Source organism: Diabrotica undecimpunctata, chromosome 2 (assembly GCF_040954645.1).
Source record: "Diabrotica undecimpunctata isolate CICGRU chromosome 2, icDiaUnde3, whole genome shotgun sequence".
Taxonomy (NCBI): domain Eukaryota; kingdom Metazoa; phylum Arthropoda; class Insecta; order Coleoptera; family Chrysomelidae; genus Diabrotica; species Diabrotica undecimpunctata.
Genome location: NC_092804.1, coordinates 35,547,818 through 35,575,123, shown reverse-complemented (window position 1 = coordinate 35,575,123; position 27,306 = coordinate 35,547,818). Strand labels below are relative to the sequence as shown.

The 27,306-nt window shown below is 34.1% G+C and overlaps 1 protein-coding gene across 13 annotated transcripts in view; it reads right to left on the bottom strand.

Moving 5' to 3' along the window:
- Positions 1 to 15,328: 15,328 nt before the first annotated feature.
- LOC140434402 (uncharacterized) overlaps positions 15,329 to 27,306 on the bottom strand; it is a 91,949-nt gene continuing 79,971 nt past the window's right edge. For all 13 annotated transcript variants that reach the window (XM_072522633.1, XM_072522623.1, XM_072522625.1 and 10 more), the window contains 3 exons: positions 25,984 to 26,036; positions 20,196 to 20,396; positions 15,329 to 15,541 (listed from right to left, as the gene is read on the bottom strand). In XM_072522633.1, coding sequence (XP_072378734.1) covers positions 15,335 to 15,541; positions 20,196 to 20,396; positions 25,984 to 26,036 — 461 coding nt within the window. In that variant the 3' untranslated portion in view covers positions 15,329 to 15,334. The remainder of the gene's footprint in view (positions 15,542 to 20,195; positions 20,397 to 25,983; positions 26,037 to 27,306) is intronic.

Below are 27,306 nucleotides of genomic sequence, written 5' to 3'. Positions count from 1 at the left end.
ATAGAAGTGCTCTACTGATTTAACTACTGCTAGAAGTTCTCTTCTCGTGACGCAATAATTCCGCTCAGGTTTTGAAAGAACTTTACTAAAATATCCGAGGACTCGTTCCTGTCCTCCTTGAATCTGAGACAGCACTCCTCCAATTCCCACATTACTTGCATCCGTATCTAAGATGAACTCTCCTTCTGGCAGTGGATACCCCAAAATTGGTGCTGTTATTAAATGCTTTTTCAACGTTTCAAAGGCATTTTGGCAGTCTATATCCCAGCGGTATTCTCTTGCTTCCTCTGTAAGTCGCGTTAATGGCTTAGCGATATCTGCAAACTTCTTAATAAACCTCCGGTAGTAAGTACATAGTCCAAGAAAACTTCTCACTTGATGTTTGTCAGTTGGTTTTGGCCATTCCTTAATGGAATCGATTTTTCCCTTATCCACGGCCACTCCTTCTTTACTGACTATATGACCCAGATAATTGACTTTACCTTGAAATAGCTGGCACTTCTTGGGGTTTAGCATCAATTGGGCAGCTTTAAGTCGATTAAAAACGTTTTCTAAATTCCTCAAATGATCTTCGAATGTCTCCCCCAAGACGATTATGTCATCTAAATAAACCAGGCATGTTTTCCAAGATAACCCTCTCAACACATTTTCCATAAGCCTCTCAAATGTCGCAGGAGCATTACAAAGTCCAAATGGCATAACGTTGAATTGCCACAATCCAGATCCTGTGGTGAAGGCTGTCTTTTCTTTATCGACTGGGTCCATTTCTACCTGCCAGTATCCAGACTTCAAATCTAAAGTAGAAAACAATTTACTTCCAGCCAATGTGTCCAATGTGTCATCGATCCGAGGCAGAGGATAACTATCTTTCTTGGTAACGTTGTTCAGCAAACGGTAATCCACACAGAACCTCGTCGTTCCGTCTTTCTTCTTAACCAGGACCACCGGAGAGACCCATGGACTCGTAGAAGGTTCTATCACCCCGTCTTTCTTCATTTCCTGAACAATCGTTTCAGCTTCCTCTCTCTTCGCCTGTGGTAATCGTCGAGCTGTTTGACGAATTGGCTTAGCATTACCAGTATCAATTTTATGCTTAACAACGGTAGTTCTTCCCGTCTTTCCTCCTTTCGGTACGAAAATATCACGATACTGCCGAAGAAATTCCCTTAATTTCCTTTTCTCCATCTGATTTAGAGACTGTCCTGCAACTGCAACCATTTGGTCGAATTTGTCGTTGGAATTATCAGATGTTGTCGCCTGACGAATTATGGATGTCACAGGTACACAAGTTCCTACTTTTGTCTCTTTCTTTATGGTCACTGGGTAGTCGTTGACATTGATAAGTCTCACAGGAATTTCTTTAGCCGAAGTCACCAATTCCTTTCCAATTATGATTCCACGGCCAACCTCATCGTCGTGGTTCCAAGGCTCCATCATAACAGGTCTCCCTTCGTCTACAATTCCCTGTAGTCGCGCTACTATGATCGTTTCGCTTCTCGCAGGCACGACTGTATCTTCTATAATGGCTGCTTGCACAGTGTTGTCATTATGTGGATGGAGAAATACCTCCTCGTTGCCAACTTTGATTACCTTATTCTTAAAATCCAATTGGAATCCATGCATATTCATTACGTCCATTCCTAATATAACATCCTCTTCGATGTCAGCAACTATAACAGTATGGACAAACTTTTCTGCTCCAATTCCCAATTGTACCTGGATTTCTCCATGAATGTTGGCATTTTCACCTGTAGCGGTCCGAAGTCGCAACCTCGTTGGTAACAGTTTCTTTCGGCTGTTTATAACTGTTGGACGTATAATGGTTCTGGTCGCTCCGGTATCCACCAACAACGTACGTCTTTTACCATTTATTTCTCCATCTACATATACACTATCTTCACGACATTTCAAAGAAGCTATTAGTATAAGAGGGTCTTTGGAAAAGTTCCGGGTCGAAGCTGCTCCCCTAAAGCCAACTCGTTCTGGTTTTCCTGATGGTGAGTTTCTTGATTTTATGGTCTTCGTTTTCTTGCATGTAATAATTTTCATCATATTAACGAGCTGGTCAAGTTTATCTTCATCTCCTTCCTCTTTTACAGTCCTAACTTTACTGTATCCTCCAGAGGCCTGCGTAGCTGACTCGTATTCGAGGGCGGCGGATAAGACATCGACCAGCGTCTTGTGACGAGCTAATCGTAGTGTTCTCTGCATTTCATGATCACGAAGACCATCAATAAACGTTTGAACGGCCAATTTTTCCATCATGTCTTCGGGAGCTGTTGGATAAGCATATCGTACTAATCTGGCAATATCTACCTCATATTCTTGAAGAGCCTCATCTTTCTTCTGTCTACGATTTTTAAGCTGTGACCGATATACATGCTCCAAATGTTCGTGGCCATATCGCATATTTAACCTCTTCTTCAGTTGTTCGAAATCATCGGTCTCCTCTACGGCTATGGTCTGAAGCACATCTAAGGCATCTCCTCGAAGGGCGATAGTCAGGTTTACAGCCTTTTCTTTTTCAGACCATCCATTTGCTCTTGCGGCTGATTCGAACTGTTTCATGTAGTTGTTCCATGATGATTTTCCGTCGAAAGTTGGGACTTTAACATGAATAGAACCTCCACTTCCTTCAAATTTCGGCCGTGTCTCCAACTTAAATTTCGTCTCGTCTTCTTTTATCTCCACTGTAATCGGATTGTTACCTCTCTCTGCTGTCCCTGTTTCCTCCATCTTCCTTTCCATCTCTTTCCATATCTTTTCTTCGAAGGCCAACATATCGGCAGCAACTTGGTTTTTTAACGAAGACACTCTATCGTCAAGAGCAGATATCTCTGAAGTGACTTTAGAGATGTTAGCAGAAACTTTGCTTTCCAGAGAAGAAATCTCGTTAGAAACTTTGCTTTCTAAAGAAGCGATGTCGCCGGATACTTTGTTCTCCAATGATGCGATGTCGCCGGAAACTTTGGCTACATCACCAGAAACTTTGGCTACATCACCAGAAACTTTGGCTACATCAGAAGAAACTTTCGAAATCGACGAGAGGACAGCATCATGCTTGTCTTCAAATATATAAGTTTCTGGATCTAGTCCTTCTTCTAGCAAAGCGTTCTTTAGTCGTTGGACTAACTCAGCCTTTTTTCCGGTAGAAGCTAATTCTCTGTCTTCGAGATGTCTTCTTAAATTCGTCACTGTGAGCTCATAAATCGTAGCCATTTTCACAATTTATTTTACGTATTCACTTGTATTATTATTATAAGTCTAATTTATGTTCGATCCCACTCTGACACCATTTGTTGTGAATTTATTAATTGTTAAGTCTTTAATTTATAATGTCTTGTTCTTATCTTAATTCATTAAAAAGCACAATGACTGATATTTATTTATTTTCACTAAACATACATAATTTATTAAAAAGCGAACGTAACATTTTATCGCGAGCGCGTCGTCCGAATTAACTGCCCTCCATATAAAAATGTTGTATTTATATACGAAATCCTGATATACTAGAACAGCATCGAAAGATCGAGAAGCTTGGCCGGCTCATTCACCATAATTTTGGTTCTAGACTTCCACCGAAATTTCTACAATAAAACAGAATAATTAGTCATAAAAGTTAGGCCAGTATATTTATCGTAACATTATATACTATCGTTTTAGTCTCGCTAGCCATCCAAACTCATCCAACCAGCCATCTCTTAATTGGCTGCAGCAACTTCGCCTAATTTTTTTTGTGCTCACTGTCTAAAAATTCGTTGCTGTGTGGCTATTCTTGGTTTGCTTTGAATCCAGCTATTTGTTGGTTAGGTCGTCTGTGTACCGTTTTAACATTTTCGTCGTAGTCTATTAGCTTTCTTAGCAGTCTGCTTGGGTGGTTTCTTAGCCCGTTAAATATTTCGTAGGCTCTTTCATCCATTTTCCTTAATATTCTTTTCTGCCCGGAATCTCTATATAGACTTCTTAGGGGCACATACCTTGGTAGATCTATTGCTTCCCTAATCATTTGGTTTTGTGTCGTTTGGATTTTTTTCCTGTTGCTTTTGTAGGTGTGTCCCCAAGCAGCGGAGGCGTATGTGAGCGTTGGTATTATTACGCTGTTTACTATTCTCATTTTTGTTTTGAAACGTAATTTTCTTCTTCTGCCTATTAGTGTGGAGAGCTGTTGTTTTAGTGTTTTGGCTTTGTTTACCGTTTGCTTGACCAGCTCGGTGAATGTTACTTTTTTGTCAAGTATTATTCCGAGATATTTTGCCTCGTTTGCCCATTGAATGGGGATATCATCTATTGTTATTTCGTTTTCTGGTATACTTCTGCGATGTCTGTACACGACAGCTTGTGTCTTATCTGGGTTTAGGGCGATTTTCTACATTATACACTAGCTTTGGAATCTATCTAGTGCTCTCTGCAGATGGCTGCAGTGTTCGGGTTTCTTTTGCTGACTGGTATAGCCGTGTCGTCTGCGTAGAGGCTTAGCAGGGTTCCTGGTTCTTTCGGTGTGTCGGCCGTATATATTGTGTACAGGTACGGCGACAACACAGCCCCCTGAGACACCCCCGCCTCCAGAGTTCCGACTTCGGACATCTGTCATCAATTCTTTTTTTTTTCGGGCTCTATTCGATCTTCACAAACAAAGATGGTCGCGTTCTTGATGGCGTTCCACGTGTCGTATCTATGACAATCAGAAGGCAAGATTGTTTTAAAGTCATCATTTAATACATATTTTACAGTTTCTTGAGTCCCTGCATTCTGAAATTTTTCCAACTGTAATCGTTTACCTTTTTTTGACTATGAATCTATTCTGTTTTAAATGGAAGTTTCAAACAAGTGGGTTGTACTCACAGGAAATATCTGCACTGAGATAAGTTTTAACTGTAGTGATAGCATTTTGATACCTTTTATTAACTAGGATAAAATCTACCTGGTTTCTAATGATATTGTCCGTATTATCTGCTGGAGATTTAAAATTACACAAGCTTATAAAATGTATTGGTAATAATAAACTCTTTTTCTTTGCAGAATTGTACCAATCGGTTTCATCTGTTATTTTTTGAACAAAGACCAAACTAAATCCTTCTCAAATCCTCTTACAACCTTCGCATTAAAGTCTCCCACAATAATCGTTGTCTCTTGTTTCTTTAAAGTTTTCATATTATTTAGTTAGGCATAGAATTCTTCTACTTAATGTTCAGACTTATCTACTTTTAGTATACCTGAATCAGATTTATATTATTTTTGTCTTCTCACCTTTAGCAACATGACTCTACCGGATTGCTACATGCAAATAATGATGTTACCTTCGAACTTTTTGGGTAAAATGTTTTAGTTTCCATGTGTCGATGTGTAGCCGTTTCATCTCCTGAAAAGTATTATGGATCTTTTTTACCATTTCTTCATATCTTGGTCTCTGATTCCCATGATCATTACATTTTAGTGACCTACTTGCATTTGTTATAATAAGTAACTAGAGATATCCATATGGATCTTTAATGTAGTAATGTGGTTTCTCGCTACTTTTTACATCCTTACGCTGTTGACCTATTTCTTAGTTCATCTTTCTTTAAGGCCAGTTTCCTAACCCTAGGATAAAAGAGTGCCCTATCACTTACCAACTTATCCGGCCGAGTTGATATGTCATTGACCTAGACGTTGCACGTAGGGGTATTTTAACGATTTAGGCGGCCAAAATTATTTTTATAGTGTATTGTATTTTAAAAAATGTTACTAAGCCGAACGGATAGTTATTAAAAAAAAAATTTTATTAACAAAAAATACTTTATTTTAATACTTTTGTTGTTATTTTGAAATCAAAATATTAACAATATTCCTAATCCGATAAAACTTACTATCGTAGAGTATATGTTATGATTGCTGTTAATAACATAGTAATTAAACACTTATGGGAATGCCTTTGTCCAGCAGCGGATGCAAATATACTGAAGAATAATCACTCAGAATCACTAGTATCACTTTCACGATCATCTAAAGGCACATTTTCTTCTTCGTTTCCGGAAGAGTATCCAGCTGAGTTGGGATCGGTAGGTAGCAGCATTTGTAATGTTTCAGATAAGAAACTACTTTTCTTTCTTTTTTTTATTTGCCTCCTACAACTCATCAAAGGGTCCGAACTCAAAAGTAGGCGATTGAAAATATCCCTGTTGCAGCTTTCTCTTGAAAATTTCCGTGCGAAATCTTGGCGATAAGACCGGAAGTGCTTGTTGCGCGCTTCTTCAGAGAGCTGCCCAATTGGCAACAATGCATTTTTTATAATTATTGCACCATGCATGAGTATTTTGTGCAATGTGGGCGTCATGGGGTGCCATGGATAGAGATCTATATATAAACGAGCAGTTTCTTTTGCGTAATTATCGTATTTATCATGGTCAATTTTGGGGCCGCTTGAAATAGTCTCCAAAATCACTTTTAATCTGTATATTAATTCGAAATTAATACCTGTAATTTCTGAAGCAACTTGGGGATTCTCGAACAATCGTATCGAAAAATTGTATTGCCAAAATTCGCCTTTGGCATGTCCACAAGCAATCCAGTTTCTTTGCGGAATCTCTCCTGGATTTCTTTTTTCCTTTCTTTTTCCAATTGTTTTTCAGCTTCTGTTTTTCTTGCCCTATATTTTTTCACTGGCAATTTGTACGCCAAATGCAGAATACTTTCAAATACTCTTATTTTATTCTGGCATGTAATACAGAGAGTCAGAATTGAATTGCCCCATCATGAACACAATTTGCTCTGTCTAAGTTATTAAAATCTTTTGAAGTAGCACCGCAAATATAACATCGGCTTGTCGATGTAGTTCCTGTGGCAGCATTGTAGACCTTTCCGTCCACCATTGTCATTATGAATTCATATTTGACTCTAAATTGTTGGCCACATAAGTCAAAATCGGTTGCAACAAGCGAGTTAATAGAATTATTGATATAATCAATTTCTTCTTTAGTGGTATCACTGGTCTCTTTGACAAACCTAAACCTTATTGGCCGACAAAACCTAGGAGAAGAGGTTGTGGGGTTTTCCCATACAGTTTTTTCATTTTTTTGCCCACATACTAATTTCAAAGGAACAAAGCAACTTTGAAATATATTGGAATCACTGTCCTCATCACTATCAAACTTTTGTTTGTACTGCGATTGCTGGGACCCATCACAGCCCCATTTGCAGATTAATTTTAGAGTTTCGCGTTCTTTCTCTTTTAACGATAGTAAAACCTCTTCTAGGTAATCCGATAATCGTCTAACGGTTAGGTTGTTCAAAGGCTGCAATTTAGCTTCCGCACAAGTGTTAGTTACAGTGCAAGCTTCAGGTGGCGGATAGCATTTCTTTTTTTCTTTTTGTAGCAGACTGTAACACGGAAAGAAGTTTTTATTCGTGCTTCTTATTACATCATATTGTGCTCGTGTTAGGTCTGCGTCTATGAACATTTGGCTGGCTTCCTGGATACTCAAAGGATTAATTTTATCTCTCAAAGACTTTGTGCGATTGTATGCCTTTTTATATTTTGATGCGGGAGTTGGCGAACATATAATTTCTTTGAGTACATTGGAAGCATCTCTCTTTCCTCTTTCCTGTAACTTGACTTGAGCAGCATGCACTATAGTATCTTCGTCGAAGTTGGAGCGAATATCTTGTGTTCTCCTTCGTTTACTTCTTTCACTGAGATCTCCAAAAGTTTTATGAGGTCGTCCTAGTCGATTTGCCGTACTATCGGTAACAGGAATCGCAAAGGTCTCCTCGAGCCAAGAATCGTTATATTTAAGAAATACATCTTCTCTATTATGGGCTTTCGTCCATCTTTTCTTCATTTCTGACTTGAAATGCGCAAAATTGCTTTTCAGTATTCCGGTTTGGTCATTAGTGTAGTCTTCATTAGACAAAAGTTGATTTTTTAAACAATTTAGTTTTTCTTCTAAATTAGGTAAATTTTCTTTTCTCATGCGATCGAAAAAGTATTTTCTAGTTACAATCTTCACTCCAGATGTACCCCCTGAACCTAAAATAAACAAATATTTCGTTTAAGCCAAAAACAGATAAAGAATATTTTCGGAAATTTTTAGTCCTTAATTCTCTCATTATCTTATAATTTTCAAAGTACAAAATTTTTAATTATCCGGGATTATCCGTGGCAAATTCTTTGACTTTCTAATAGCTATAACATTGAATTATACATAGTAACAAAAATAATTGCCCGATCTATTCCGATTGAAATAAAAATCTACTACACAAATAATTTTTTTTGAGAAAATTTGGATCAAAAACAACTTAATTTCAGAGCGATAAAAGTAAATTAATAAACCAATAAATCAAATAAATTTAAATATATATTATAAGCTACTAACCTCTTGTTTGAGAATCTATGATTTTTTTCTACACAAACAAACTTAATAAAGTAAAATATCACTTTGTAAATAACGTTTATAGGAGCGCCGAGAACCGATACACGTGCACGAGGTGACAAGATCTAATTCAGACTGACCGTGGACGCGTGGACCGTGCACGAATGTGAGTGGAGATCAGACTAATGTCTAGAGCCTGACCATCGAGCAAAAAGACAAAAGAGGGAATGTAAAGGTAGTGGGGGCAAAAATATTGTTAGACAGGAAGTGCCATCTTGAGAGGCCAAATTAAACAAGGAAAGAGAGTCTTTCCTTGTTTAAGAAATCAAATTTAGTTGGGTTATGTTATTATGTGTCCCAACTGTCACATGAAATCTTATTTATATTGAAGTTTTTTAACAATTGTTTCACATTTTAGACTGTTATCGTTAATATTTAATTAAAATTTTCTCGTCTAAGACACATTCTGAAAACTATTTTATAGCTACTGTTAATAAGTATCGGAAAATTTAAATTTGGCGCATTCGCATTTCCGGATATGTCCGCCATCAGAGGCCACTTTTTTGGTCGCCTTTTCATAGCGATTAGATTCCCTCTTTTGTCTTTTTGCTCGATGAGCCTGACCCACTACTCTGAGCCGCGTAATGTAGGTTGTCTATTATGAATTTGAATCGGGGAAATTACTGACAGACTCACGCATGACGTCCGACATCGGATAATCATTTTTTACTAAAATAGATGTTATAATATTTATTTTTCTTCCAAAAACGAATTGTGATTAGAACAGGCAATTTTAGTTCTATCATATAATGATTTAATGACTCCCTTTTTAACATTTATGTTGTGATTTGATTTATAATTCAGATATATGTTCATATGCACAACAAAAAATATTAAAGCCAGAGCTTTTCGAGGAACTAACCATCATTTAATAAATAATTTTTATATAACTGTGCTGAATAATGTATTTCGAAACGGGGATTCATTTATAGATATTACAAAGAAAAGGTCTCTAAAACGTTTTTAAGCAAGTCAAAAAAAATCACATTAAAAGGCATGAATGAATCAAATATGTAGCACCTTTTTTGTAGATGTATTATTCAAAACAAACTGAAAAGTTATTACTATAAACAGGGATCTGTATAGCTGTAGCTATGCTTGACTTAAAACAACGATTAGATAGAAAAAAAATCATAAATTTCATTAAAATTATCTATATTTTTTAAAGGTTAATATAATTTGATACATTGATTTGTATATGTAATATTTTCTAAGTAAGTTTTTATATAAATAAATAGTCTATATTGTAGTATATTATAATAGAGAAAAGAAGAGGAAGTCATAACACATGTCAATGTCAATTGTACATATTTATTTCGACCGTTAGTTAAAAATATAAGTAATTTAAACCATGCCTAATCCTTTATATTCTTCCCTCACATCACACTAATTTGGCGACGAGGTAAATGGTAAAGTGATTGTGTATATTTTAAGGATTTCGTTTATGTACATATTTTTAGTGTAGACATTGCTAAAAATGCCAAAGAATGGAAGCGATATCCAGGCCGGGGAGCCATGTGGATTACGATCACAGCCCATAACAGTTGTACATGCAGGGAATATATCTTCATTAGCAACGTTTAGAATTGGTGATGATTTTGAAATATTTGAAGAAAGGTTAGAACAATATTTATTGGCTAATTTAGTAGAAGAAGGAAGAAAAGTTGCTGTATTATTAACATTACTCAGTGAAGACATTTACAAAGTGTTGAAAAACCTATGTGCACCTAGCAAACCAAAAGAGAAATCATTTGATGATATTATGGCACTATTAAAAAGCCAATTTAAACCTCGCATTGCAATTTATAGAAGAAGAATAAAATTTGAAACATTGAGACAGGAAGACGAAACTATAAATGAATGGTATATTAAAGTCAAAAATATGGCAACTCAATGTGAATTTGGTGATAAGTTAATGTATAGAGTACAAGAGAAATTCGTAGTTGGAATAAAACCAGGCCCAATATTAGACCGTTTATGTGAAGAAGATCCTCATAGGACTTTAAAAGATCTTTTAGAAATAGCACTGGCAAAAGAAGCAGCTTTGAGGGAATCCAGAGGAGTGGACATAAATTATTCAGAAGCCAAAAGGGAAGGTGGTAAGAAAATTCAAGCAAGACAACCAGGTTCATCAAATCAAACTAAGACTGGTAGGATATTTGTAAGTAATAAAAGAGATAATTTGTGTTTTTATTGTAATAAACCAGATCATGATTTTAAAATGTGTAAGTTTAGAAAATTTATTTGTAATAAATGTAAAAAAGTAGGGCATATTGCAGCAGCATGTAAAGTTAGGGGAAACAATTTTATAGAAATGGATAATAATGTAGATGCTGAGGACAATACCTCAGAGGTAGATGGTATGGTGGAGATGCTGCAGATGGATGTTTATAATGTTGAGGCTTATATTAAACCAATGTCAATAACCGTTTTAATAAATCAGCAACCTATTGTTATGGAAATAGATACAGGAGCTGGTGTTTCTTGCATTCCTTTTAGTATGTATAATCAATGTTTTTCAATGGTAGAGTTAAAGCCAAGTTTGATTAAATTAAAGTATTATGATGGACCAGTGGTAATACCAAAAGGTAAAATTGAGGTACAAAGCAAAATAGGTGATAGAGTTGAAAATGTTTCATTGACAGTAGTGGAGGGAGCTACTAAGGCACTGTTAGGCAGAGATATCTTTATAAAATTTAACTTATCCATAAAAGGAACAAAAGTCTATATTGGAAATTATGAATTAGGTTTTAGTAAGTGTACCCAGATTAATGAAATAAGTATAAATGAAATTGACTTTAAATCACAATTAAATGTTTTATTAAGAAAATATGAGAAAATTTTTGATGATGAATTAGGTAAATATATAGGTGAGCAAGTTCATTTAGAGATGGAAAAAGATGTTAGGCCAATTTTTCAAAAACCACATCAAATTCCTTTTGCATTTAGAGAGAAAGTAAAGGCAGAGTTGCTTAAGTTAGAGAAAGAGGGGGTAATAGAGAAAGTAGAAAATGCTTTGTGGGGTACACCATTGGTACCTGTACTCAAACCTAATGGTAAGGAAGTAAGGGTATGTGCTAATTATAAAGTAACAATTAACAAATATTTAAAAGACTCGAATTATCCACTTCCTTTAATAGAAGATATTTTTGCTGCTTTGAAAGGTGGGGAAAAGTTCACTAAACTAGATTTTAAAAACGCATATAATCAGTTAGAAGTAGATCCTGAAACATCACATTTACTATCTTGGAGTACACCTTATGGAATTTTTAGAGTTAAAAGACTCCCATATGGAACAAAACCAGCTTGTTCTATTTTTCAGTGTATAGTGGAGAAAGTTTTGCAGGGTTGTAAGGGCACAGTCAATTATTTAGATGATGTAGTAGTTACAGGGAAAGATAATAAAGAACATTTAGAGAACTTGGCTGAGGTTCTTAAGAGACTTTTAAAAGCAGGATTTAGGTTAAATTTGAGTAAATGTGAATTTGTTAAAGATTGTATTTTTTATTTAGGACATAAAATTTCAAATAGGGGGCTGGAAACGGATAATAAAAAAGTAGAAGCAATTGTGAAACTGCCAAAACCAAAGAATTTGATGGAGTTAAGATCATTTCTTGGTATGATAAATTATTATTCTAAATTTATTCCAAATTTGGCAGATAGGGTGAATCCATTATATAAACTTCTAGAAAAAAATAGCAAATATGTATGGACAGATAATTGTCAAAATTCATTTGATGCTATTAAGAAGGAGATAACTTCGAGTCATGTGTTAATGCATTTTGATCAAAATAAACCTATTAGACTAGTTTGTGATAGTTCAGAATATGGGTTAGGTGCTGCATTATTGCATGTATTGCCAGATGGATCACAACGACCAGTCTGCTTTATATCAAGGGTCTTAAATAAGGCAGAGAGAAATTATGCTATGGTTCATAAAGAAGCCTTAGCAATTGTTTGGGCAGTACAGAAGCTTTATCATTACTTAGCAGGTAGAAAGTTTGAAATTTTGAGTGATCATAAGCCCCTGCAGGCACTTTTTGGTGAGTTTAAAAGTCTCCCGAAAATGGCCTCAGCAAGGTTACAGCGTTGGGCATTGTTTCTGTCAGGATTTGATTATGTTTTTAAATGTATTAAAGGAGCTGATAATGTGCAGGCAGATGCTTTGAGTCGACTTCCTCTAGAGAAAACAGTAAGCGAAAAAGAGGAAGATGTTGATTATCTACATTTTATAGAAGGGTTGACTCCCATTGATACCCTCAAGGTAAAGGTAGAAACCAGGACAGATCCGGTGTTAGGTCGTTTGTTTAACCATATTAGGTATGGATTCCCAGAGACAGTAGATGAAATAATGAAACCATTTTTAAATAGAAAAGAAGAACTATCTGTGGAGAAGGGGGTGATTATGTGGGGATTTCGAGTAGTAGTGCCAACAAAGTTAAGAAAACAATTGCTGTTAGAGTTGCACAGTACACATGAAGGAATTTCCAAGATGAAAGCAAATGCACGAGCTTATTTTTGGTGGCCAAGTTTAGATACAGACATTGAATCTTATGTAAATAATTGTAAAATTTGTTTAGGGTTTAGAGCAGAACCAAGTAAAGCTAAGTTAATATCATGTGAAAAGGGAACATGTATGTTTGAGAGGGTGCATGCTGATTTTCTGGGTCCCATAAGAAATAAAATGATTTTGATAATCATTGATACTTTTACCAAATGGCCAGAAGCATTTATTATGAATAATTTGACCGCTGGGGAGACTATTGAAAAATTTAGAGATTGTTTTGCTCGGTTTGGTTTACCTAAAGTAGTTGTTACAGATAATGGCCCTCAATTTTCATCAGGTGAATTTTCAAAATTTTTACATAATAATGGTATTAAACACTCTACATCACCACCATATCATCCAGCAACAAATGGTTTTGCAGAGAATTTTGTTAAGACATTTAAAACCGCTGCTTTGAAAGGATTGAAGGATGATTACAACTGTAATAATTCTTTACAAACTATAATCAGTAAGTTATTGTTTCATTATAGAAATTCAGTACACTGTACTACAGGTGTATCACCCTCCAGTCTTGTATTTAAACATAAAGTTAAAACCCGATTAGATTTGTTATGGACATGTAGTGAGAATCAGAGTTCTAAATTAATTGATAATAAATTAAATAGTAATGGACGAATTGAAACTTTTCAAGTGGGGGATAAAGTCCTTTGTAGAGATTATCGTTATCCTAATCGTAAAACATGGGCAAAAGCAATAATAGATGAACTTTTAGGTGACAGGATATATTTGTGTAAGTTAACACAGGAAGGTTTAATTTGGAAAAGACATTTGGACCAGATTTTGCGAGATAAAGGATCTGATTCTAACTACGATAGTCTTAATGAAACCATTGTAACTGATATAACTAATAATAATAATACAATTAGTAACAGTGTTGGACCCCTCTCAGCTCTAAGAGAAGGGGAAGTGTTAAAACAAAGTGATATTGAAGCAAGAAATTTTGAAGAGTCTGGTAATGAAGTAGCAAGTGAAGCAGTGGTTAGTGAGGTTAATGAGAAACCAGAGACCAAAGAAAGTGTGACAGCAGTTCCAAGTAGGCCAAAAAGAAATGTAAAACCACCTGTGCGTTTAAACTTATAGTGGGGAGGTATTGTAGTATATTATAATAGAGAAAAGAAGAGGAAGTCATAACACATGTCAATGTCAATTGTACATATTTATTTCGACCGTTAGTTAAAAATATAAGTAATTTAAACCATGCCTAATCCTTTATATTCTTCCCTCACATCACACTATATATATAAATGTACCATTAGATAAAACTTTGAAAACAATTAGGACCAAATTACAAAATGATAGATTAAACTAGAACCAATTTAAATGTATCAGCTATAACGGAACTGTTGACATTATCTGCTGACAACACTTATTTTTATCTAAAAAATTTGTTTAATAATAATCCATTATTAACTAATATAATATATTGATGGAAGACTTCAAAACAAATATTCCTAATCAAAATTTAAAGCCCACAATATGTTGGAAATATGTAGATGATCTGTTTGACACACTTCTGATTAATATAAATAAAAGGTAAAAAGGAGGAGTCAATAAAACTTACAATGGAAAAGAAATAAAATAAATCGTTGCCTTTTCTGGATGTTTTAATCTCAAAGGAAAATAGTGGATATGAGACTCATGTAAGATACAAAAAACCAACACATCACATATACTTATCTAAATTATAAATCAAATCAACATAAATGTTAAAAAGGGGGTCATTACATCATTATATGATAGAACTAAAATTGCCTGTTCTAATGACAATTCGTTTTGGAAGAAAAATAATTATTAACATCTATTTTCTCAGTAATTTCCCCGATTCAAATTCATAATAGGCAACCTACATTACGCGGCTCAGAGTAGTGGGTCAGGCTCTAGACATTAGTGGAGATCAGAGGTCGGGAGGGCTTGGGTACTATTCTTGGAAGGTTATTGTACTTCAGGCAAATATTTTCGTAGACGTACCTACTTATTGTTTTGAAAAATAGACTTTTGGCCGCCTAAATCGTTCAAATACCCCTATGTGCGTTGGTCAGTAAGCCATTCAGGCAATTCCCCACTTACATAAGAGTCATAGATATATTTAAAGATTTGTCCTGAGAAAGGTTAATAAATATCTAAATTTGTGTTATAAGTTTATGTATATATTTTACTTAGTAAACGGTTTATTTGCTCGTGCCATTTACATTTAATTTTAACTTAGGTTTAATCATAAAATAGTTTTCAATATTACAAAATCCTTTTAGGACAACTTTTAACTATAGTGACTAAAATTCAACTTATTTTTATTGGGATAAATCACAGTCTTAGTTATAACCATTCTAGAATTAGTTCTTATATCAATGATTTAATCTGTTTAATTTAATATTTTTCTTAAATGCAACTTCCATGTTTGCCAAGTTATTAGTGTTTCTGCCTTTAGAATATAAGATGTTGGCACTGTATCACTTTTTTTCTTCGCTTTTTGTGTATCAGATAATACCAGTAGATACGTTTCGTAGTCTTCAACATGTAGATAATCGAGTTTTATGTATCCAATACTGTGGAAACTCCCAGGACTTTCCTACGATTAAAAATTCAAATTATTAATAGAAAGTATATTATAGTCTGCTTAAAAATTATTGTTAATTAAAGAGTAATTTTTACAAGAATTATAAATTACACAAACGATTTTGCCATATTTGTCAGTTTTCAAAACAACAAATTGATTTTCAAACTTTTAAATATTGCAGTGTTATTGTTTCTTAAATGTTTTAAAAGGTAAATTTAGCTAAAGTCAAAAATATTGTTACTTATTTCCTTGAACTAATACTTTAATTACTTTTTTAATAACATGTTATGTGTGATAATATTCTAGTCAACTATCAGCCCACTGCATTTGATGTACTATATGTTTTAATTAGAGAGTGATTAGTAAAACGGAGCTATTAACCCTCTACAGCATACGAAACCTTCTATGGTTTTAAAATTTCAAAGTGTTGTAGTATGCCTAATATCCACCACCCATCGAAAATTCTACAGTACTACATCATAGCTAGTACTCATTATACTTACAACGCATCTGTATATTTGGTTGCCTACCAGTCAAGAGAAAGATCGTTATAACCTCAGTCGTTTGTGCACGTGTAGTGTATAAACGGTACCTTATGTATGACTCCAATATGAAGCAATATTTTTTATCGAAATAGTTAATTTTTTTGTTGGAAATTTTTTTTTTTGAGAAAGTAATTATTATTTTTTATTGTATACATATTTTTCTACATCAAATTTCACATTATTATAATTAAATCCGTAAAATCCATTAATGGTTTCGAATGCATTCAATCTTGTTTTAGTTATACCGTTTTTAGAAAAATTATGATTTGGTTTTTGTTTTCAAAACGGACCCTGGGAAGTTTTATGGGTCATCTAAATACGAACTGTATTCCTGGTGATGGAGGACTAAGTGAAGACGATTTAGGCTCAGATTCGGATAATTAGTATATTCCTTTTAATGGAGAATTAAGTAAAGACGAATTAGGTTCAGATTCAGTCACTCAGTCCCAGTCTGATGATAGTGATAGCAATGAACAAAGGAATTTGGATGAAAATATACCTATTTTGTATAAATAAAAAATTGTATAAATTGTATAAATAAAATTGTCAATAAAAAAAAGAAACCTGAAAATTTTTGAAGATATACTTCTATACACGCGCTCCACGTTGGAAATTTGTATGGGAGTGAATCTGTGAAATCATTACATATGTAAGATAATGAGTAAGAGAGAGACAAAAGATATATTTTCTCTCTCTTCCTCTCTCGAATATAAAAATGTTCCTTTTGTATATATATTTAATATTATATATCATATATATATATATATATATATATATATATATATATATATATATATATATATATATATATATATATATATATATACATATAATATTATATATAATAAAATATTTATTAATATTATTATTTATGTGATATGTTTTGTATTATTTATTAAATGTTCATAATTATATTAGTCTTTTGTATTTCAAAATAATAATCTCAATAAATCACTGTATGACCCAGAACTGTCAATTTTGAAATACATTTGTGTCATGTCCTCTGTAGTATAGTAGTCGGTATCCCCGCCTGTCACGCGGGAGACCGGGGTTCGATTCCCAGTCGGGGAGGACTTTTTATTAATATTATTACATGATAAATTAAACACATGCGTAAGTAGAAAAGTTATGTGTAATATTATCATTTTTAAATACCTATGAATATTGCATTTTAATTTGTATTGTATTATTATATTGAATTATGTTGCAGTGTATTGTATTGTATTTTTATATTAATAACAAAATAAACAATGAATTTTACTGCGGAGTATGTGTAAAAAAAATTTTACATTCAACTCCTTTCATACATATATGAACATAAAAATATACACTTTCATCAAAATATTGATTCAATCCTTCATTTACTATACTCCTATTACAGGTCAAATGCTGTTTATTAATTGTTAGTAAGTTGTTATTAATTCTGTTTCTCTTTCTGCTATGTCTTACTTATAGCATTACATATGTAATGATTGTGCAGATTGACTCCCAAATAAATTTGTAACGGCGAATGCGTGTATAGAAGTGTAACTTCTACCGGCAGTCCCACTGGACTGCCACACGAGTTTTTTTTATGGGAATTAGGCCATTTGAAGCATTTTAATAAAAGTGATTAAGCATTTAAATATGTTGTAGAGTTACCAGAATGTATCCTTGAGTTAGAAACTCCTGCAGATTTTTTTCTTGTTTTTGTTTCCAAAAGAATTAATATCCATGATTGTTGAACAATCAAACATAAAAGCTCTGCATGATAACATAAACAGACCTGCTCCTTTTAAACCTGTCCATTTCAATTGCTCTCAAACTAACACCCTAATTATTATAGACAGGTTTAAGTGTGAGATCTGGATTATGCAATCTAGTTATAATATTCTGTATGTCATATTTCATCAGTTGATTTCCTATAGTAGTGTCAGTTGGACCTTTGGTCAATGCTTAGTTACATAGAATTTTGAAATGTTCAGATCACATCTACATGATTGTGATTGACCATCCAAGCGGTCATATGTCACATGTGACCTTAACATTTCCGTTAATACCAGGAGCCATTCTCTCTCCTGTTGCCGACCGACTCTCCTTCGCCTTTTTAAATAATTTTAAACTGTTTCTCCTTGTTTAGTGTCATGTTATGTAAAACTTTATGTTTAATTTTATATTTATGACATTCTGAGATTGTTGAATAGCCCAAAATTGACGATGTAAGTCTAAAACGTTAATCAAAAAAAAATATCATCCATTACCTTCGAGTTTTTATCGAGGTTTATTAATTTCTTCATTTAAAAAAACGTTTTTTGGCTTATTTCAGATGCCCCTGAAGATGCTCTAGTGAGTGAAAGTACTTGGGCAAGATTAAATTAATAAAACTGTGCTCGATATCTGCCTTTATTTTATCAACGTTCATTTATTCGAGCATTCAACCTTATATCAATTTTCAAGAAAACGAAATGGAGCAATTCATAGGAACTGCAATATTTATATCATTGGTGAAATTACCATCATCGGGACTTTACTGGAATGCAACTGTAGGTCAACCACAAGGATTTGAATCTATGACCTGCAATAGATGGGAAATTATAAGGAAACACCTTCATTTTAGTGATAATAGTAACTCCGTTCCTGTTGGTAATCCAGGCCATGATAAACTGTTCAAAATTCGACCTCTATTAGACAAGAATAAACAACGCCTTTTACTGCTTACCAAGGAGGAACATCTAGCTGATGACGAACAAATTATCCCTACGAAATGCCGGCACCACATCAAACAATATAATCCAGAAAAACCTCACAAGTGGTGACAAGTACAAAAATTAAGTACTTAGTGGTATATCAGGTTCTGGTTATGACTTTGATATTTTTGCTGGTGAATAAAGCAATAATTTTCCAAATGGACCGCCTGATTTAGGAGTTATTGAAAATATTGTCACTAGACTGACAGAGACAGTGCCGAAGAACGTTAATCATAAAATATTTTTCGATAACTGGTTTAATAGTCCAAAATTACAGATTTATCATACAAAAAATGGATTGTTGCCTTTAGGTACGGTTCGATTAAACTGTGTTCCAAATTCAGGAATTCCATCCGAAAAAGAACTAAAGAAAAAAAAACATGGTTTCATTGTAAAAAAGCTGCCCGTGTTGAAGGCGTAAACATAAGTCTAATAACTTGGTAGTTGGTAGTGAACCTAGAACTACAAAACCTAGGTACTTCTAAAAGAAAAAAACGTACAAAGAGATTCCATGCCCTCAAGCTGTTGAAGTTTATAATCAGCTGATGGGAGGAGTGGACTTATTAGACTCGATGCTGGGGTTTTACGGAATCTATCTAAGATCAAGAAAATGGTATAAACGAATTTTTTTTTCCTGTTAGATCTATGTGTTTTGAACGCATAGATACTCTGGCGTAGAAAAAATGAAAAAATTGCTATGTGCCATTATTTGACTTCATAAAAGCCGTTTCTGAAAATGTATGTAAATCTGGGAAGTAACTACCAAGAAAGAGAGGTCGTCCGGTAGGACAAAATGGGACTCCAACGTCTAGTCATCAAGGAACTCCAACGTCAAGTCGTCAAGGAACTCCACCTGTGTTAACCAATGGAACAACTCAAACACCAACAAAAAGTACAACAAAAACTTCTGCAAGACATCAGGAGATACCGTTAAATCATGTGCGTACGGCCAACATTGGACACATGCCAGAATGGTAAAAATATCGCCTACAGTGTCAAATATGTACAAAAAAAACTTACACCAAATGTATAAAGTGTAAAGTATTTTCATATTTTAATGAAAAAGGAGTTGATTATCACAATTTCCTAACTGATATATTTTTGTATATTAAAATTTTATTAAAATATATACGTATAGTGCATGCGAAACCACATATTATTATGGATTTTCAAAAAATCTTTCAGTTAGTAGTTATTGCATATGAAACCATATATGGGTTTACAAAAAAACTTCTATGTATAGGACTAAACAGTTATTTTAAATGTACTAATGACTTTTATATGCTTTAATAAAAATCACAATACATAAAAATATTTTTTATTTCACGTTTGCAATAATTCATGCAGTAGAGCTTTAATACAATTTGTTTTATTAAAAATAAGAATTTTACTTACTTCATCACGAACTGTAAATACAATCACGTTATCAAAGAGAAAAACTAGGCCCTGTGCTTCGATGGGTTCCATAATGTAAAACGTTGACTTCATTTTAAACAACCCATAATCATGTTTTTTGAGGCCACTATATTTTATTGATTGTATTTGTTCATTAGTATAAGTTTTTATTTGTTGTTTTACATCAGAAGCTTTTAATTTCTGTAAAAAAAATAAGCGTATATTCATAATAAAAATTTATACAATAACTATACACAAAACAAACAAAAAATATATATAACATAAACAATAACTTAATATTAGAGATCGTTGTCTATGATCGAAACATTTTCAATCAGCTTCATCGTTTAGAAGTCGGTGGCTATATAGTACTGGTTTCTTTGCATAAGTTTCTGTAAAGTTGATTACCAACTCAAAATTACACTCAAAAATGTTTTGCATAATATCTGTAACGCCACTGAACGTTTCTCATTTGAAATTTTTTGCACTGATTTTTTTTGTCTACTAAAATAATGTATTTTATTGCTTGTTTTTTGTTTCTTAATCGTCGCAAAAATTCTCAGAATTCATATTGTCGTTCATCAGTTTTCAAAAACTGATATTTGTAAAAATTGGTTTGCGTTTTATTCACTTTGTAGTGAACAATATAGATATGAATATATAAGTGATATCTGAGTTTAACAGAGCTAGAGTCGTTACTTTGATTAAGGAAGGCCATACACAAGTCGACGTTGCTGTCCGGGTTGGAGTTAATTATTATAGACTGATGTGTCTCGGATTGTGAAAAAATATCGAGAGACGAATTCTGTTATGGATCGTCCAAAAAGCGGAAGGTATCAGACTCAATAGAAGGTATATCTATCAATGGAGAAGTTTTGAATAACTTACGTTTTGCAGACGATACAGTAATAATGACGGATAACAACAATGATTTACAGAACGTAATGCAACGCCTTAATAAACGCTGTCATGAATACGGACTGAAAATAAATTTAAAGAAAACTAAATGCATGATCATGACTAAATCTGCACATGCAAATATCCAACTGACTATTGAAGATACTGCAATTGAGAGTGTTAATAACTATAAATACTTAGGAACATGGATAACATCAGATGTAGACCAAACCAAAGAAATTAGGACACGCATTGAAATAGCACGTGCATCATTCATTAAACTTAAAAAGTTTCTTTGTTGTCGGGATATAGGGTTAGACCTACGCCTGAGAATGCTTCGATGTTACGTGTTCTCTACTCTTCTTTATGGCTTGGAAGCGTGGACACTAAAACAAGTCCATCTGAATAAGTTGGCCGCCTTTGAATTTTGGTGTTACAGAAGAATCCTACTAATATCATGGATTCAAAGAATGTCAAACGTGGAAGTAACTAGAAGGATAGGAAATAAGGCGCAAATAATATTAACTATCAAAAGACGAAAACTTGAGTACTTAGGACATGTGGTGAGAGGGCAAAAATACGCATTATTACAACTTATTATGCAAGGCAAAATCCGAGGAAAGCGAAATGTGGGAAGACGAAGAATATCCTGGCTTAAGAACTTAAGGGAATGGTTTGAATGCAGTAGTGCAGAACTTTTTAGAGCGGCAGTCAACAGAGTCCGCATAGCCATGATGATTTCCAACCTTCGATAGAAGATGGAACTTAAAGAAGAAGAAGTCTCGGATTGTGAAAAAATATCGAGAGACGAATTCTGCTATCGATCGTCCAAAAAGCGGAAGACCCAGAATTACTACCAATGTCCAAGAACGCTTTTTAACGTTAACTGTCCGAAGAAATCCCTCTATGACTGCCCCAGCTATCAGAAGAGAGCTCCAGCAAGCTCATAATATTGTAATTTGCGATCAGACTATTAGAAACAGGTTACATTCGGCTAATTTATTTACAAGATGACCATTGTTTGTACCAAGGCTTACGTTAGAGCAGAAAAGGACTCGACTGGAATGGGCCAATAAACATTTACAGTGGCATGACAACAGATGGGGAAACTTGTTATTTTCTGATGAAACCAAAATTAGCCTTTTGTCAGATAATCACCAAATTAGGATTTGGAGGAACCCAAATCGACAGGATAGACTCAACCAAGCTGTCCAAAGAGTCCCATATCAAGGTGGCTCCATAATGTTTTGGGGCGGCATCATGCTAAATAATAAAACTCCTTTAATTCCTATTGTTGGTAACATGAATGGATAAATTTATATTGATACCATTCTTAGGCTTGTTGTACGCTTGCGGCGAGGAGCTGTTGGTCCAGAATTTATTTTTATGGACGACAATGTGCCTCCCCATCGTACGAGACATGTGACAGATTTTTTAGAGACAGAAGATATCGTCATATTACAATGGCCACCTTGCTCACCTGACCTCAATCCCATTGAGCACGGATGGGATATGCTCAAAAGAAAAATTCAGTCCCGGCAGCCACCCCCAAGGACACTACAAGACCTTAGAATAGCAGCGATTAAAGAATGGGGCACCATATAGAATGCTGAATAACAACTGGGAATGTGATATTCTTTACTTAATCCAAGAGATCTTTTTTCTTATTATCTTTAATGCTAAAATGCTAAGTACACTTTTGTAGGCCTGTTGGAAGTACTTTCTAATAATATTGTTTTTTCTTCGGCAGAGATCTACTTGCTTGAACCCTTCATCTTTATAGTAGGTTTTATAATAGAGGGTGGTAGTATTTTCTTGATTTAACTTAAAAACCTTTACTTTAGTATTATTTAAAGATTTAAAGCCTGTCATGCCTATATCGTCACATGATTTTTTAAGCGAATTGAAATCAAATAACCGAATTAATTTACATGGTAGGGTTCTTTCTTTTTTTTTTTTGCCAAACGAATGATTTGTGCATACTGACTTGTCACATAGATAGGACCAGATTTTAAACTTTTATTTATAGCCTACTCAATAGTTGAATGAACAGCCTTCATTCTGACTATGACTACTTTTATCAAATATTTATGGGTTATTGAACGTATTTTTATCCACCTTTGTTACTATACCAAAAAAGATAAATGCCAAACCAATGCAGTGATTACCGTACAATCAGTCTGATGAGCCATGTACTGAAAATATTTCTGAAAATTATACACTCTAGAGTACACAGAAAACTGGAAATGGACATCAATAATACCCAGTTTGGATTCCGAAATGGACTTGGAACAAGAGAGGCGTTGTTTGTACTGAACGTTATGTCTCAAAGATGTCTTGACATAAATCAAGATGTATTCATGTGTTTCATAGATTACAACAAGGCCTTTGATAAAGTGCGGCATGATCACCTAATCAGACTCCTGACAGAAAAGAATTTAGATAAACGAGACATCCGACTAATAGCAAATATGTACTACAATCAGAAAGCAGTAGTGAGAGTAGAGAATAATACCACTGAAGAAATCGAAATAAAGCGAGGTGTGAGACAAGGGTGTATACTGTCACCAACCCTGTTTAATCTCTATTCCGAAGACGTAATGAATAGAACACTCTCTGAGCAATCCGTAGGTATTAAAATAAATGGTGTTAGATTAAACAATCTGAGATTTGCCGACGACACCGTTCTGATCGCAGAAACACTTGAAGAGCTACAGACATTGGTGAATAAGATAGCAGACTACAGCGAAGAATATGGACTATCTTTGAACATAAGGAAAACTAAATTTATGGTAATATCGAAATCAACACAAAATGTCCAAAATTTATATTTACACAATGAAATTATCGATCGAGTTAGCAAATACAAATATTTAGGCACTTTTATAAATGAAGACAACGATAGCTCAGCAGAAATCAAAATAAGAATAGAAAAAGCCAGATCCATATTCACTAAAATGAAGAGAGTGTTCTGCGGAAGAGATTTGAGCCTTGAAATGAAACTTCGCCTGATGAGATGTTACGTACTTTCTGTGCTGTTCTACGGAATGGAGTCATGGACGTTGAAAAAGATTGATACCAAAAAATTAGAGGCATTTGAACTGTGGATGTATCGCAGAATCCTGAGAATATCATGGACCGAGAGAGTCACAAATGTCGAGGTCTTGAGAAGAATGAATAAAGAAAAGGAAGTCATATTTACGATCAAAAAACGAAAACTGCAATACTTGGGACACATTACAAGAGGCGAAAGATATGAACTGCTTCGAATAATTATGCAAGGGAAAATAGCAGGAAAAAGGTCCATAGGAAGAAGACGAAACTCCTGGCTAAAGAATCTACGGGAATGGTATAGCTGTAGCAGCAACGAATTGTTTCGGTCAGCAGTTTCGAAAATACGTATAGCCCTGATGATCGCCAACCTTCGGAACGAAGATGGCACTTGAAGAAGAAGAACGTATTTTAGGGTATTTACCCAGAGCATAAATATATATAGCAAGTAAAAATCTAGTTTTTTGTTGGCCACAACAATTATCTGAAAAGAAAACGAAGTCTAGCTTTATTATTAGAAGTAACCAGTTTTTTTTATTTATATTAAAATTTATATATTTATAATAAATATATTATTTATAAAATTATGGATTTATAATAAAAAACAGATACAGTTCCATGCGGGGTAGAAAGAACTGATTGAAAGTCCTAGACTGATACAATGTAATTGGGATTAGCCTTCGCCTTTTCTTGGTCCTTTTCTTTTACCGATAAATCTTTTTCTTCCAAATGTAATACATACTTGTATTCCAATATTCCCATAGCTTTTCCTATGGTATTTTCATACGCATCACACAACTCACAGCGATCTTATCTGAGCATAAAAAACTAATATTAAACTCTGTGTTAAAAAAAATTTATCACTAAATTTGCGTGCGGTAGATTGTTTTCCTGGCAATTTTGTTTATAGTCATTAAATCAATTAAATATTTTCCACCTTCGATGTATTCCCTATTGGTTTTCTTGAAAATATAATGGCTCTCAATACGAGGAATCGATCGAATGTGCTCACAATTTCTGTCTAATAGATGGATTCACTTTTTTATGGTTTTCGTGTCTTCCTCTTAAGTCTACTTCCAGGAACCCTTTTTCAACTTTCTCAATGACCATGCTTGTAATTCGATTGTTGATATCTAGCGTAGCCATAAAAAAATATTTGCATATGCGAACTTGCTCATTTTTATTTATATGAAAATAGTATGTATTATTATGTTGTCTAGGCTACTCTGCACTACTGCACGCGTACGCTGGTTTGACTGCTTTCATGCATTTGTGAATGAAATCTCTCTGTCTATTTATATTTTCTAGGGCCCAATAGTTTTTAAAAATATTTTTCCTAGTATTTTTATCTATTTTATTAGAACATTTCAACCGGCATTTATCTCTAAAAGCAGGTCCGACAGTTTTCAATACTTGTAGCATGTTCATCTCAATAATGACTCTTTTTTAGCGAAAGTGCGATATGTGTTCCTTTGTGTGTAATTTAGAGTGTACCCAATTATATCCTACTTTCTATTCTTTTGTTTGGCTCGTATTATTATTGGTCCTGCGCATGTTTTAAAAATTCTAGATTTGCAGCTTACATTAATGCGTGTCTTTTTCAGATTGGATGTTTAAAATGTCCCGACATCGCGGTAGCTTTATGTGCTCATCTTCACTTTTTAACTTCCAAAAGTGCTTATACCTATGGTATTCGAATGACGAATTATTCATCAGTTTATGTACATAAGCTATGTTTTTTTGGATATAAGTTAGTGCCATTGGTAATGCCACTTTATAATATTCACTAAAATTAAGCAAGGATAATAATAATAAAAAAATAATTGAAAACTTAACTTACCTTATTCGAACTTGATACAGATGTTTTACTTCTAATTAGTTTTTGTGCGTTTTCTGAAAAAAATTTTAATTCTTTTTAATTTTATTTTCAACAAAAGCTGTTAGAATTGGTTGGTAGAAACATTTAAATTTAAAAATAAAGATTCAGAGCCGGAGAAACCTTATGTAATAGGTTCTGATTCTTTGTGATTGCTTACACATTCACTTTTACTCCTTGGGTAATCATTTTTACTCCTTGGGTAAAGTATGTAACTATAATACTTTTTTCTAGCTACCCAGATCTCTTGTTAAGTAACCGGTTTGACGCCGAGGCGGATTTTTCAGCCGCCCTGGTATAAAATCGGAAATCCGTGTAAACGGCTTTGGCGGATTAAAGGAACTGATTAAAAGTTATTTTTGTTAACATCCATTCTGCATTCAAACCATCAAACCGTCACATCGTCGTTGGTTCCAAACGGAACTTGTTAACAAATGTTCATTGACTGTACAGTTCACTGTGCAAAATTTACCGGGTATAAGGACTGCATTTTTAAAAAAGAATGGCCTTAACTGTCTTTTTTTTTATCTCGTTTTACTTTTTATAAGTACAAGAAACCAGTTCACCAAGGATTTTTGCTTAGAGAAGGATATATGTTGTGAAATGTAACTTTTAGATTCCCCATGGCTTTCTTACATCTTTTTTCATCGTCTGTTTTGTGTTGAAACTTATAGAAGGCACAGATTAAAACAAAAATCTAAATTTTGATTTCGTCAACCAAAAAATTTTCGCATTTCTACTTTGGTGTTTTATTCGCAGATGTCGCTACAGTGTCCATATTGAGGCGACTTTGACAATGAACAAGCAGACCTGCTACTACCCAGGAAGAAAAAGAAGATGAATTAAGTGGAGAGTATGTTAAACAATTAAGTACATCGATAAGGTTCTAAAACTTTTTTCTTGCGGCTTCTATCTATCTATCTATCTATACAGCCCTTGCTGTCAAATTTTGGACATAGGCCTCCTCTTCCTTCTTCCACGTCTCTCTATTGTAGGCAGTTTGTATCCACTTCGGGCCTGCGTGTTTCTTCAAGTCATCTGACCATCGCATTTGTGGCCTTCCTCGTTTTCGTTTTTAACTATATGGTCTCCAGTGTATAATCATCTTATTCCATTCACCATATTATTGTGGCATGTCTAAGTTTAATACTATGTTTATATGGGAATAGGCCACAATTGATTGAAACGGCAATTACATTTTACCTAAAAATTTGATGTTTCGATTAATCGTTCTCAAAAAAAGATTATTAAATATTTTGTTGAAAAACCGCGTGTATAACCGCAGTT